Genomic DNA, 15,714 nt, shown 5'->3' with positions numbered 1-15,714 from the left:
TTGGTATATGAAATCAATCTGGATGACATTGAGGCAAATCCAAAAACACCAAGAGAACATGAAACTGATATTCTTCAAAACACAATTAGCCAACATCTATCATGGTCCCCATTATGGGATAATCAAAATTACCTCCCAGAATTCTTCCCTTGCCCTGCTGATTCCCACCTTGTAAGGCACTGTGTGATCTGAATTTGGATGTATATACAACCACCTTGATCTGAATAAAGAAAGCGAGGTTGATGAAAACTTCAAAAGAAAAGCATACATAACACGGAATGAGAGGATGATGGGTCTGAGCTAGATATGTTGAGTCTACAATGCAGTGCTAGATCCAATAGATTTTCCTGTCATGGTAGGTAAATATTTTGGAAGTAATGTGGTCTAGCAGGTAAGCTAAATATTACCTGGATCCCAAAAACATATGACACGTCCCTGCTACCTCCAAGTAGGATGTAATTATTCGATAGACGGATTAAAAATATATTCAGCTAGCGTAGAGGCATCAAACCAAGTCTTCCTTCAAACATTTAAGCTGCACCATTACACAAGTACTGTTGGCCTCTCATCCCACAATCCAATAAAAGCAAATTACCTGCAGGTGTACAACACGCTATCTTCAGATTCCTAGCAAGAACCCTGCAAGGTACACAGTGGCGGTGCACGTCATTGCAGAGCATGCATTCTCTCGTCACTTTTGCGCTTGGCTCGTTTGACCGCTGGGAGAGCTCGACCGGGTAGCCTAGCCTACTGCTAAAGTTGTTTCTTCCGCGCAGTCAAGGAGGAGGAGGAGGAGGCCACGAAGGTCACCAACTTCGCAATCAGCTATTACGACTTACGACGTGGACAAGACCATGGCGAGCAGCACACTCCTCCCGGCCAGCCAGGTACGGTACACGAAGTGCGGCCCCGACGAGAGTGCTGGTGTGGCCGACGCCGCGGCCACTCTCGTGCAGGGGGCGGCAGCACCGCGGACTACTCATCACACCGAGGAGGGCCTGCCTTCAGAGAGGAGAAGGGAGACCGTGGAGGCTAGATGGCGACCATACAGGCTTCACGGCGGCGGATCGAGAGGGCAGAGCGGCGAGACCATACAGGCGAGAGATGTGATCGGAAGCGAGGGGCTGGGGAGACCAGGCGTGGGACGTGCGATCGTGGGATGCAGAGTTGCTTCTACACTTCAGTGCTTCTGTTTAATCTCAAGCGAAGTTCTCCATGGAAATAAATTAAATGTGCAATATTAATAACATAGGATGTGTTTAGGGCACATCTAGATGTACTCTAGTTATTGCACATCTAAATGAGTGAATCAAACATAAAGAGAAAAAGAAAAAGAAAAAGAAAATATCCACACGAATCTCGACGTAAGATCAATGGCATAAAACTTAGATGTACGATACTTATGACACATCTAGATGTGCTTTAGCAAAACTGAATAACATATTATTTCATACTTCCTTCGTACCAAAATAAATATTATTAGTACAAAGTAGTATTAAAGTTGAAACATTTATTTTGTGACGGAGTGAGTATATTGCCACGACTACACCAATTACATTATTAAATTAATTTTCATTCTTAATCCATCAAGTCTCTAAAATTTGTCAAGAATTCCTGCAGCAACGCGCGGAGTATCTTCTAGTTGTGTCAATAGGATTGCCATCGAAAACGTTTAATTTGCATGTGCTTGTACCTTACAGTGAGTAGTAGAATTGCTATCCTTTTATTAGTAGAATTGCCATAAAAAAACCCTTTGATTTAAAAGTAGATGTGACATCTTTAGAAAACATCTACGTAGATGTGAATTAGACAAACCGTTCGATTTAACATGTGCTCGTACCTTACGGTCAAGTACTTATCATTTCCCAAAAACGAAGATAGAAACGGATGGATCCATCAACGGTTTTCTCGGGATCGATTCAGATTCGTCACCGTCACCGGCTACCAACCAAGAGCGTCAATCCATCTAAAATCTAATCTGACCTCTCCGGCCAACCGCACCGCCTCGCATCGCCGGCCGGCCATGGGACGCAGAGGAGGAGGAGGAGGGGGTTTCCGGTCCGCGCCTCGCGTTAGGACCCCGCCCACCAAGCCGGCACCCAAGGCCCCGGCTACTGTAACGGCATCCGCCGGCGGCCACAACAACGTCATGTCGGCCCTGGCGTACAACATCGTCGACGGTTCGTTTGATTTTTGTAGTCGTCCGCATTCGTCTACACCAGGATTGATGGAGATGGATAGAGAACGGATTCTGGTGTTCTGACGTACGTGCTTGCATTGCAGGCATCACCTGGGGCGCCGGCAACGCCATGGGCCACAGGTTCGTCGAGTTCTTCGCCGGGCCCCGCACCATCCAGGTCGTCTCCTCGGAACCCCAGGCCGTCGCCGCCGATTCGTCCCTCGACTCGTGCGGCGCCCACAACAAGGCCTTCGCCGACGTAGGTACCCATCTTTCTTCTGGTATCTATCTGTATCTATCTGTATGATGACAGCAAGAGTTTCAGTTGATTGTTTGGTTGAATTGTTTGGTGCGTGCAGTGCCTCAACCACTCCCAGAGCGACATCAGCCGGTGCCAGTTCTACCTCGACTTGCTCAACCAGTGCCGCCGCGGCTCCAGCAATGCCGGCCTCGCCGCTGCAACCACCATTGCTTAGAGATCGAGATCTCGGCTCAACCGGTCGCCTAGTTTTTAGTTCATATCTGTTTATCTACCAAGATTAATTCCTGTTGCCAGTCATGGTATTTGTAGTAGTGCTAGCCATCTCGTGGACTTATCGTCTCAAGTCTCTCCTCCTCTCCTTGAATGAATGAATGATTACTTAGAGATTGATTCATATGCGCTGTTTTTTACTTAGAGATTGATTGATGCCAATGGGGAGCTGCCGACACGGCCATGCTCCACCTACACAACATATTAGTTATTTTGTCGGCCGGTAAAAATTATACATGTCAACTTTTGTACTCTCCCTCTCTCTTTTTTGAGCAGAAATATTAAAACCAATAAGGGCCAAAGGAAGATGCCAAGACTGGGCTATCCATGCAGCGAATTGATATATCTTGTCAAATTACAATATCAAAAGTAGCATATAATATAGTTTATTACATAGTTCTTAAAGATTTAAGCCAAACCATCATTGGGATAACCCTGCAGGGTTCATGGTTGTTGCATTGGTCCAAGAGCTAGTCGGAACTTTACAACGGTGATAGGAAAATCCATCCTCACATAAGAGAAACCGTCTCTTAATTCCATTTATAGGTAACCATTATTAAAACTTGGATCAAATCTAACATAAAATGCTTTGCTTAAATTATCAGGGTGTCGATAAGCCTTTTTCCTTGGCGGAAATGCCCAAAGACAGTACCATAGTAATCCTCGGCCTTTATTTTCTTGAATCTTGCCAGTCGCTTCTCATCCAACAAACCAGGTGCTGGTTCAACCACCGTTTCCACATCCACGCCATAGAATATAGCTACTGAGGTCCTTTCCTTCTCTGCATTTGTCAAGACCCTATGTGGTGGGCTCTTGAAGATGCCATTACTCATTATCTGCGTGAAAAAAAAATTAAATGCAATTTTGTGACGACTCAGAGGCCACACTAGGATATTCAATTAATCAAATTCTTCCATATTTATTAATACACCCTTCGTTTCTCAATAATTCACATTCTGAAAAAATTTGGACAAAATAAGCAAAGCATTTATCAGTTCTATTGAGCCATATAACCAATCAATCAAAACCATGTTAGCAAAAGAAGCCCAAAATAAGGGGTGTGGCTTTTTGTTTTACTGTTGATTACTCCTTGGAACATTAATTCAGATTGTGAAGTAAGATGACATAAATCCAAGACCCATAATCTGAAGTGTTTGACATAGAGGGAGTAGATGAAGTAGCTTGTATTTGTAGGTGCCTACCTCAATGCACTCTGCTATGTTGATCAACAATGTATAAGGCTTGGCTAGAACATTGTACCATTTTCCATTTCTCAGAACTTGCAAGCCACCGACGTTCTCTTCGACGAAAAGGATTGAAAGGGCGCCACCATCATAGTGAGGCTTGAAGCCCAAAACAAGGTCAGGCCTCGAACATGAAGGGTAGTAGCCTAGCCTAGCTAAAGCTCGGGCCCTGGTTGTGGTCCTATTGATGAAGTAATCCTCATCGAGCTCTAGAAGATTTGCCAGGGCTCGCATGATACAATCTTTTATTATCTTGGTTCCTGACGCGTAGTGAAGTAGCACATCCCTGTAGAAATGATCTGGAAAAGTCAAGTTCAAATATTCAACAGAAACATTAGCATACTCTTTCAGTTTCTATATGTTGTTTCACAAATGTTTCACATGGAACTATTGCTTCCTGCTTAGGGTAGTCTCATGTCAAATTTGTTAATAGTGTGGGTAGAATATAGGGAAATCTAGAATACCACTCACTTGGCTAACTGAGAAATTATCTCTAAGCTATCACTGATGTAAAGGTCCCATAGTTCTCTCAAGCTAAGCCTTCTCACCAAATCAAGGCCGCCACCCCTCCCATCCTCTCACTCCCCACCTCATGCAGGGCCCAATTTAATTTGCCAGTCTCTGCTCTGTACCTCGTTCAAAGCCCCATGTTCATTGGTCATGCTTACATACTATTACTTCGTTTATCACAAATATTTTGATGCTTGAGCAAATATTTGTTTTGCTAAATGCTGGTTAATGGTTATTGCTCGTGTGTTCTGTATATTCTGGTGTAGATTCGTATGTTCTCTCGCCATTAGCAGGTAGTCCAAAATGTTGTTAAAATACCCACTTAGAACTTGAGCCCTTCAAAATTAGAAATGGATATGCTAATATTCCCTCTGATTGTCTATTCGAGTCTCTAGAATCTTTGCAACTGCAATGTTATGTACATGACCATTAGTGTGAAAAATTCATCATCAATATCAAATTGATACTCAGGAAGTCGTCGTGCTAAGGCCCCATAGGACCAGCGCACCAGAATAGTAACCGATGCCGATGAAGAGTAGTGTAGATCGGAAGGATCCAATCTGAAGACACGCGAATGCCGACGAAAGACGAGCAGATCCAAAAAAAAACATCAAATTGGTACTACAAATTTATCTTTCACTATCTGCTTCCCAATATTTTCTATCTGAAGGAACCACATCTTTATATATACTCCATACTAATTTGAGGCTTCATACTAAGCTCCTCATCAGTCCACATCATTCAAATTAATTCGGACGTTAGATCTAATAATCAATGGTTGTGATTAAAACATAAATCATGGTATATAATAGCTGTCCCGTTCCACCCTTTTAGTTGGAATATAACTTGAGTTAGTATTTATGATGCCAAACCAGATAAGGCATTAAGTTTGTACCTATACCATATATTTTGGCCCAATTAAGAAAAACAATCACGTACAAAAGAAAACTAAAGCAGACGTAAGAAAAGAGAGTCCTACCCTTTCACGTACTTTTAACAAACATACCCAGCTCTAGTTAGAAAATAAGTAAAAAACCATGTACCAAAAAGGGAATCCTCAACCCACAACAAAGAGAGTCGCCTTATATTTATCAACACTATTAAACTAGTCTCCCTAAAAAAGACTATCCTAAAGCACTCAATGCAGACATAAAAAGGATTGTAATAGTAGTAACCAAAATTTTCTCACACAAATAGTCAATAGATATTTTTAAATCAGATTCTATAATATTATACTTCTGCCATGTATAATTTTTTATAAAATAACTAGCCCGTGCGCTGGCATGAGTTGATGGCTGATTTTCCTAATTGATGGTCCAAATGTCACTTTTACCACCAGATGCCTAAGTCCAAAGGGACTAAAATTTTGAGCCATTTATTGCTTTTAACAGTCTTTGATTTTAGTAAGTGGCTAAAATACATTCACTTTTATCACTCTTATTGTTAATACCTACAGGTACAAACATCTTTACCACATTATTTTCTACGCACAAAATAATTATTATATGAAATTTTGTGTGTGTGTGTGTGTGTGAATGCATTGGCTCAACAATCTTATTATTTAGCTATCTGGATGATTAGATAATAATGGTTTTATTTCCTTCTACTTATTAGTGAGCTATGGATAACCAGATTACTTGCCTCAAAGATTTGGGATACTTGGGCCAAAGGTGGAAACTTCTCTCCTCTTCCGGTTCTACTTGCAGAGATAAACGGCAGGACCAATCGAGGGTCTGGCCTTCAGATTGCAGCAGCTCACTTCTGTACCCTTCAAGACGAAAACGCTTGCCATCAATTATGTTGTTGTATTTTTGCTTCTCTTCAATAGGCTGCCCGAAGAACTCCTTGGATGCATTCATCATCGCATCCATAAGAGAGGCCTCGATACCATGGTTAGTAATCTAGGACAAAATAAGTTGGAAATAATTAATAACAAATATTGCATGTACAAAATAAAAGGATTAGAAAAACCGAATATATCAATAATTGGGTTCAGAATACAAGGTGCATAGTGGTTTTTTTGGCTTTGGGGCACCATGGCTCTCAGTGAGCCAAAACTACTTCAGATAATTAAAACCTAATTCCAAAAAAATGTGAAGAATATCAGATGTGTAGATTGGAAGTGTTTATGGCAATGAAATGTTTTAGAAAATAATACAACGATTTAAATCCTGCACACAGAAGTAAAAAAAAGAGAGGTAAAAATAGGGTTCAAAATAGAAGTCTCAAAATTTGAATCTTGGGCTCAAAATTGTTTCATTGTATTTTCTCTAAATGACAAACAAGTGAATTGTTCTATGTATGGAACATCGCTAGGTTAAGTAACATGTCGATGAATACAAGTATAAATTTATTCGAATTTTATGACTTATGGGTAACTGGAAACAGATTTGGTTCGTGCATGGTACCGATGGTGGCCTTGAGGCAAACCTAAGAAATATTTTGCTTTAGACTATTTAGATTCTAGTTAGCTCACTAAACCAAGGGAGCCCGTGATAGTAACTTTAGGTCCGTCACGTAGTTGCACAGCAATAGACCAACGCAAGTATACGTCATATCATGTGGTGTAACCAATAATGTGTGTTTTGTAATTTCAAAGAAATTAGGGCGTCTTTGATTCGCATGGTTCTCAAAATGCGGGAATAGGAAAATGTAGAAATAGACCGTCATGTCCTTTTGTACCCTACAGAATTTGGAAGAGTGTTTGATAGCACAGGAAAAACAAATGAATTCAACAAAAAGGTTTGAGTGGATGAATTTTTTTCCTCCAAAATGTAGTACAAATGAATCCGGAGGGAAAATCCCTAAGGATTTCAATCCTACGAATCAAACGACCATCACAAGAAAAAAATCCTATGGATCCAAATCCTCCAAAAATCCTACGAAATTCCATTGTATCAAAGGAGCCCTTCAAAAAATCATCCATGGGTAGTTTTGTTATGCCATGTGTAAAAACAAAATAACAAATAAGGGCCAAAAAGCAACTATACATTATATTGTTATATGTTAAACAATTGTGTTTTCCTTGTGTATAGAGTAACAGCATGTGCACACTAGTAAATATCCAATTGTCCCCACTGTTTAAGGTGGGTAGAAAATTTAATTGGTTTTGCCTGGTATCAGGTCAGCCGGAGCTATGGCTCAAGTTACCCAAGTTCAACTGTCACGATGAGCTCATCCACAAGACACCGTTAAAATCTTTCAAAAGCTGGACCAGGAAGCATGTGAGCAATTAACAAGATATGCAAATAAAATCTAACTTATACCGTTTGACAAAAAATTAGTCCCCTAAGAATGCACTGTTCCTAGAAAGATTACTAATTTTCTTTTGGTGAAAGAAAGATCACCATGAAGAAGCCCCAGGTCTCGAGCGCCCACCGGAGTTTCGCTACCTCCTCGACGGCACCACCATCGGTGTCAGGCCTGGAAAGGCGGCCGAGGTCGATGACGGGGATAGGCGCAACACCTGCGGCAGCGGACGGGCGGTCCTGCTGCGGCATGACATACCGGGCTGGTACGTTGCCTTCGAGTTTCAGCTCAGGGTTCGCTTCTCCCTCCATTGCCCCTTTCATATTGCCCGGTGGTATACTCAAGTGCATGCGCTATGGGCAGGAGGCCAAAATATATAGTGAAGCTGAAAGGCTGAAACGTCCAGCTTGAGCGTGGCCGGCCCAAAATTTTAATCAGTGTATGACTGCTACCCAAATTTTAGTATAGCACCAACATTTTTTTTGAAGGGAATATATGTATAGCACGTGTACACCTACAAGGCTACAAAGTGCATTGTGAAACATGCGGAGAGGGCAAGAGAGTATTTGTATTACCGCCCAAGTTTTTGAACCTTTTCGAACATGGTTGGTAAGATGCTCATTTCTCCACGTGAATATTTAATGAAGGCCATCGACACATCCACAGGTTCCATGTGGCCATTTGCCTTTCTTTTCAAGATGGAAAAAATATGGTTGTTTGGACAGATGTACGAAAAACCGCTTAATCTTTTGTATTTATGTTTTTTTTAGAACGAAGACGCCAGATGCGTCCGGCTTTAAATTAATAAAGCCCCAACGGCAGCGTACCACAAACCAAGTCTTAATACAACACCAAAAGCCCTGCCGGCTTGAGCACCAAAGTTCAGATGAGACTAAAAACAAGCCGTCAAACGAGATTACAGGGCAGAGCCCGTACAGAGCACGCAGGCTCGTCAAGCAACAAAAGAACTGAAGTCATGACTCCCTAGCCATCGCATACACTTGCACCAGTCGTTGTTGGGCGGTCTTGATTAGCTCAGCATCCTTGCGCCTTCCCAACGGACTCCACTACTGCAATAGAAGGTTGCATTTGAAGATGATATTAGCCGGATGATTTGGGAAGCACCCTTCTATAGTAAACTTGTTCCTAGTTAGCCATAAGGCCCAGAGAAGTGCCCCAACACAACTCCACATAACCCGATATGCTGGGCCCTTAATCGCATCAAGGAGGTTGAAAAGCTCAGTAGCCGAGCGCGGGTCCCAAAGGACACCTGCCGCGGTGCGGACATCACTCCACGCAAACCTTGCTAACGGGCACCGAAAAAACACATGATTGGCATCCTCTGGTTCCCCACATAACGCACACGGACCCGTGGCCGGCCCATTACGTTTGGCTACGTTCAAGGAGGTGGGAAGCCTATCGTGAAACAGTTGCCATATGAAAAGTTTAATCTTCAAAGGCATCCGCGCTTTCCATAATCCTGCAATCACAGGCTGTGTCGGCCCTCGACACAACTTGCGGTATAAGGAGTTCACCGAGAATTTCCCCGAGTTAGTGAGCGCCCAACTCACCGTGTCAGGTTGATCCGAAAGACCCACCAGTTCGATTAATTGCCTCAAGGCCGCGAGGCTTGCCTGCTCGGGTCCGTTGAGTTCCCGTTTGAACTGAATCTCAGGTGGCGTCGCGGCAAGCGCATCCGCCACCGATAGCGCGGTGTCAACGGCAATATCGTACAACTCCCGGAATTCTATCCAAAGGGGTTGAGTACCTATCCAAAGGTCAGTCCAAAAATGCGCGGATCTGTCGTTCCCAACCGCAAATTTTGCCCCCATGGCAAAAGCTGGTTTGATCAACTGAAGATCATTCCAAAATGGTGAGCCCCTTGCCCTTCCTTCAAAAAAATTCCCGTTAGGAAAATATTTGGCCCGTAGGAGATCGACCCACAACCCGGAGGCCCCCTGGGTGATTTTCCAAATCCATTTGCACATCAGCGCGATGTTAAGCCATTTGGAATTGGTGATCCCGAGACCGCCCAAGTCCTTGGGCCGGCACACCCAGGCCCATTTAACCATGTGGTATTTGTGGTGCGGGCCAGTTCCTTCCCAAAAGAACTTGGCTCGCGGCGTGTCAAACTTGGCATGGACCCCTTCTGCAAGCAAAAACAGCCCCATGGCAAACATCGGCAAAGAAGACAGGCTGGAATTTGTGAGCACTAGCCTTGCCGCTTTCGACAAAAAATTGCCCCACCAAGGACAGACCCTAGTCCTCACTTTGGCGCATAGAGGCTCCCAATCCTCTATCGTGGGTTGTTTGGTGTCTACCGGGAGGCCCAGATAAGTGAACGGGAATTTGCCCACTTTGCAGTTGAGCAAATCCGCAATGCGCCCTCCCTCCTCGGCCTCGATCCCCATCGAGAGCACCTCACATTTGTGGAAGTTAATTTTGAGGCCCGACATGAGCTCAAAACTAAGAAGAATCGCCTTGACCGCAGCAATGCTATGTAGGTCCGGACGAAACAGCAGTAGCGTGTCATCCGCATACTGCAAGTGGGTCACTCCCCCTGGAATGAGATGTCCTACCAACCCTTTGATATGACCAGCCTCCGCCGCTTTGCTCAGCATTGAGGACAGCGCATCGACTACAAAGTTGAACAGGAGGGGGGAAAACGGATCCCCTTGCCTGAGGCCTCGCTTGTTCCGGAAGAAGTGCCCTACTTCTCCGTTCACCGAAATAGCGGTTTGTCCTCCCGAGACCAACTGCATGACGCGGTGCACCCAAACAGCGGAGAAACCCTGGCTGAGTAGCACCTGGCGGAGGAAATTCCAATTAACCCGATCGTAAGCCTTTTCGAAGTCTAGCTTTAACAGCACCGCCGGTTCCTTGGTGCGTTTGAGTTCGTGTATAATCTCCTGAAGGGCCAGAGGGCCCTCAAGAATATTGCGACCACGGATGAACGCGGATTGGTTGCAATGGATCACACGATGAGCTATCGGAACTAACCTAGTCGCACACGCTTTGGCACAAATTTTAAACGGAACGTTGATGAGCGCAATGGGGCGGAATTGCCTAATATCGTCGGCCCCTTGAACCTTTGGTATGAGCGGTAACACTCTAAAGTTAAGGCGCGATATATCTACCAACCCGCGCATAAACCCGTTGCAGATCTCGAAAATCGGGCCCCTAAGTAAGGGCCAGAACCGTTTAAACATTGCCACCGGCCACCCGTCCGGGCCGGGGGCCGTGTCCGCCTTCATACCCATCAGCGCGGCATCGATTTCTTCGGGAAGGAATGCTAGCCCCAGCCCCTCGTTCTCGCAGTCCAGCACCCGTTGCCCTGCTTCCCACACATCCGCATTCAGACCCGCCCTCTGGTCCTCGCACGTCCCCATCAACTTAATGTAGAACTCGTAAATATGCCGAGAGATGTCCTCTTGTCGCAACAGAAGCCCCTGCTCCGATTGCAACCTTAGGATAGAACATTTACGACGTCGGCCATTAGCGTAGGCTTGGAAATACTTGGTATTAGAATCCCCTTTGAGGATCCATTTCAAGCCACTACGGCGACGCCAATATTCTTCCTCTACTCGTAACGACGCTTCGACCTGACTTTCCAGGTCGTATCGATGGGCCCATTCCGTCTCCAAAAGGTCCCGAATATCAGCCTGGGAATCAATCGTTGCGATCTCCGCTAGGATGGCGGCTCTGTGTGCTTTGTCGGACCTCCCAAGGTTAGCGCCCCATCCCTTGAGACTTGCCTTGAGTCGTCCTCCGACAGTGTTCCAGAACTCCATCGGGCCACGCTGGGACCCCACTTGACTCACGCACACCCTCCACTTCTCCCTGAAGAGCTCCTCGAAGCCTGGCACCTCCAACCAGGCCGTTTCAAAGAAAAAACGAGGGCTACGTCGCACTCTATCCTCCCCCGAGGAGTACACCAGAGGTACATGGTCCGACCCAATCCGAGTCTCCGCGACCTAGAGCGCAGAGGGGAAAACCCATTTCCCAATCCGGAGACATGAACACACGATCCAGCACAGAGCGTACCGGGTCTAATTGCTTGTCTGTCCATGTGAATCGAGCGCCCGTTCTAGCCACCTCCCTGAGGGCCATCGAGGCGATCGCAGCATTAAACATAGCCACCCGAGGCCAGTTTATGTTACTGTTACTCTTGTCCGCACCCGACCTAATCAGGTTGAAATCGCCTCCCACCAGGACAGGAAGTGCTACCTCAGTCACGGAGTTAACTTTGGCTTGGAGTTCTCCCAAGAACTCCGCCGATCTCGAGTGATCGGCCGGCCCATAGACCTGAATGACAACCAACTCGCGTCGCGTGGCCCTAACTCTAAAATGAGCTGAGATGAAAAACGAACCAACGTCCCAGGCAATAATCTCATATAGAGCACGATTAAGACCAAGCAACAAACCACCGGAGTGACCAACAGCGGGAACGTGTTGCCACTCAAAGTGCTCCAACGGATCAATAGCAAGCAGCTCATGGAAACGAAAATCCCCCTTGATAGTTTCCTGCAGCCCCACGATATCGACGTTCTCTCTACGCATGTACTCCTTAAGTTGCGTCCTATGCCCCGCGTGGCCAAAGCCACGGATGTTCCAAAAGATGGCCCGCATCTAGATGACTCGGTTGCGGAGCCGGACACCTCGCGAGGTGACCGCCTTAGCCACGCGCCTCACCCTGCCATGGCAAGGCGAGGGAGGGGGGGCAACCCCTGTTGCCTGATCCCCCTCTTCGGGCACAGAGAGAGCCACGGTGGCCCCTCGTACTTATGTTAATCACGGGGTTACCGTTTGATGAGAAATAGACCATACATGGTGGTTTTGTATATATATATTTTTGCGGGAAAACTTCTTATCTCTTCATCTTCAATTATGGCAGCACAACGAACACCATGAAAAAAAATTACGTCGAGATCTAGCCTGAAGACGCGCCGTTGTCATCGTCCCTCCCTCGCTGGAGCCGAGCAGAACTTGTTGTGGCAAACAGCCGGAAGCTTATCGTGCTAAGACCTCATAGGACCAGCGTACTAGAATAGCAATTGTTGCCCACCAAAAATAGTGTATATATCCAAAGGATACAACCTGAAGACACATAAATGTAGACAAAGACAACCAGATCCGAGAAAATTCATCAAAAATAGATCTGCTAGAGACGCACCTCCACACGCCCACCGAGGAGCTAGACGCACAACTGGAACGAGGGCTAGGCGGGAAGAAGCTTATTCCATCTTCAGAGAGCCGCAACTAGCTCGCCTTCCTGAGTAGGATACAAACCTAACAAAACTCGAAGAAACATATAAAAACGAAGCCCTCCCGCCAGTAAGGGGCATGATCCACCGTGTCCCCATGGCCTTAAGGCCACCGGAAACGAGGCGAACCGGTGATGACGCCAACAGGAAGCAGAGAAATCCTAATGTTTCTTACAGGAGGCAGCTACATGAGAGGGGTGGCTTTTCATGTAGGAAAACGTTGCGTGCCGGCGGACCGGCCGAAGCTTCGGCCGGACGCACGTGCGCCGCTCGATCGCACAGCAATCCAAGGGGACAAGTCTGCCGATCCACTTTTTGCGTTGGTTGTTTTTCTCTCTTGGCCCACCAAGTCCCTTTGACCCATCACGAGCTGTTTCTTTTTTTCTCGTCCTCTCTAGTGCCTCATGCGAGGAGCGCACTCCAGGTCTTCTTCAACCTTCATCTTCACAATCGCTCGCTGAACTCCGACATGGGATGGGAAAAGGAGTTGCAACCGCAGCTCGGCAAAGCTGCATCCGTTTTGTCGGCGGTGCTATGATCGTGGCGACCATGGCCATGACCACACCGTCATGACACTGCAAGCTCCAGTGGCGGTGGGGTACTGCATGCTACGATCGTAGTGGTTGTGTGCTCGAACTAGCGCCGTGGCAAGCTGGAACCAGCGACAATTTTTGCTACATCCACTCGTGGAGGAGCTACGACCTGCGACGGTGGAGACAAGGATTTGCTGCAACCGTCGTCTGCTTTTGCTACGACCGATGAGAAAATTTGCTACATCCATTCATGGCAGAGATGCGACCCGGGGCGGTGGCGACGATTTTTGCTGCAACCGTCGTCTGCTTTTGTTACGACCACGAGTAAATTTGCTACATCCATTCATGCAGAGATGCGACCCGGGGCGGTGGCGACGATTTTTGCTACAACCGTCGTCTGCTTTTGCTACGACCGGCGAGAAAATTTGCTACATCCATTCATGGTAGAGATGCGACCCGGGGTGGTGGCGACGATTTTTGCTGCAACCGTCGTTGTTTTTGGCTACGACCATCGAGGTTTTTTTGCTACATGGTGGTGATTGGTGGCCGCCGTTCGTGCTAACCCGTGCAGCGAGCGTCGACCGAAAATAAAAAGGTTCAATGGGCATGAATAAAAGTTTCAACCCGTGTGAGAAAAAGCTTCAACGGTGGGGTGGATAAAAAGCTTCAACGGGCGTGAGAAAAAGCTTCAAACCGAGGTGCGAGCGGTGACACTAAGAGCTGTGGTCGGCGGTACGGTGGTGCTTCGATAGACGTGCTACGGCGACGGCGGCGGTGGGAGCGGCTAGGTGCTGCAACAACAAAGACGTTGGGACACACGATTTTGCTACGAGGGGCGACGACGTACTGTTAGAACCGGCGAGGACGGGTGCTACGAGGGCGAGCATCAGTGACGAGGGCGGACCGGCGTTGAGGCAAGCGGCGAGGACGCCCGGCGAGCTGGCTGCCTTAAGAACTCGCGATGGGGCGCCATATGGCTTTTCCTTTGTTTCTAACGAAGCAGATTTTTTTTTTGATAACTCTCTATCGAAGCAGTTTTAGCGAAGGAGATGGCTACATGCAAATCCTACGGCTGTAACTTACACGAATTGTACGGACGCGGTGCGACCGGCCGAACCTTCGGCCGGCGCGTATTACTGGCCTTTCATGTATGCGTAATGTTGATGTATATTTAAAGAGGTGTGTCTAGGGCATATCTAGATGTGCTCTAGTTATTGCATATCTAAGTGAGTGAATCAAGCATAGAGAGGAAAAAAAAATATCCACACGAATCTCAACGTAAGATCAATGACCTAGGACTTAGATGTGCAATACTTATGGCATATCTAGATGTGCTTTAGCAAAACTGATATTTTAAATGTACGGATCAACTCTAGCTGTAGAAAAACATGCATTGGCAAAACGAGGTTTGTACTCATCGTTTTTTTGAGGGAGAGGTTTGTACTCATCTTAGCATGACGAAAGATGCTTAGAGCAGAAACCAAAATAATGCGCCACGTCTCCCTCTTCGTTGTCATATCTAACGTGCTAGTAGCTGCTACTAACCGCACATTATAATTTACCACACACCAACAAGCAAATTGGTAGGTGCGTCGTCCAGAAACAATTTTCTTGCCGTATAATTGCGCGGCCCCAAGTGCCTTTCTTTGGATTTTTCTAAGCTGATCTCTTGTCGGTCTACTATTTTTCTATGGTTGGCCACTTCGTTGTTGGATTAGATCTAAGCCTCGACATTCATGTACGCAAGTGAAAATGACGTCTTAGGCTGTGTTTGGTAGCAAAGTATTGAAAAACCACAATATTTTACCCTGTAGGTACATGATACCACAGTTTTGACATACCAAGGTATTTTAGAGTATTGATAATACTGTAACCCTGTTTGGCAAAAGCAATTGTATGCAGCAATGTTAATCCTAGCCAGTGGTTTGAAGCAGTTACAACAAACATGCGTATTGCTAGCTAGCCGCATACATTGAAACGGCCATGCACAACAACCAGGTGCAGCAGCTGAACGACCATGTACAAAGCTAGCATACCAAAAGAAGAGGTAGTTGAACAGGAAGTGAAGTTTCCAGCTGCGGGAGGGGCAACAGCGGAGCCGCTAGGAAGCAGGGGCCGGTGGCCGGCACAGAGTGGCGGGAGGAGCGCCTGGGAGGATGATAATATCCATGGCCGCCTACGAAGACAATCTGCAGAGACTATA

General features: G+C 46.2%; 1 protein-coding gene across 1 annotated transcript; it reads right to left on the bottom strand.

Moving 5' to 3' along the window:
- Nucleotides 1–3,304: 3,304 nt before the first annotated feature.
- On the bottom strand, nucleotides 3,305–8,112 carry LOC125555409 (protein SRG1-like). The gene is made up of 4 exons (XM_048718377.1): nucleotides 7,813–8,112; nucleotides 6,107–6,366; nucleotides 3,914–4,241; nucleotides 3,305–3,547 (listed from the first exon to the last, which is right to left on the bottom strand). Exons 1-4 carry the CDS (start codon nucleotides 8,062–8,064, stop codon nucleotides 3,305–3,307), a joined length of 1,083 nt encoding a protein of 360 aa, XP_048574334.1. The 5' UTR covers nucleotides 8,065–8,112.
- Nucleotides 8,113–15,714: the final 7,602 nt, after the last annotated feature.

Source organism: Triticum urartu, chromosome 5 (genome assembly GCF_003073215.2).
Source record: "Triticum urartu cultivar G1812 chromosome 5, Tu2.1, whole genome shotgun sequence".
Classification (NCBI taxonomy): Eukaryota; Viridiplantae; Streptophyta; class Magnoliopsida; order Poales; family Poaceae; genus Triticum; species Triticum urartu.
This window is presented reverse-complemented; position numbering and strand designations above follow the sequence as displayed.

Coding starts and splice junctions, on each gene's coding strand:
- LOC125555409 (XM_048718377.1), bottom strand. CDS start 8,064: ATGCACTTGAGTATACCACCGGGCAATATGAAAGGGGCAATGGAGGGA. Junction 6,367..7,812: donor AGACCTGGGGCTTCTTCATG/GTGATCTTTCTT, acceptor ATTTTGTCCTAG/ATTACTAACCATGGTATCGA. Junction 3,548..3,913: donor ACATAGCAGAGTGCATTGAG/GTAGGCACCTAC, acceptor TTTTTCACGCAG/ATAATGAGTAATGGCATCTT.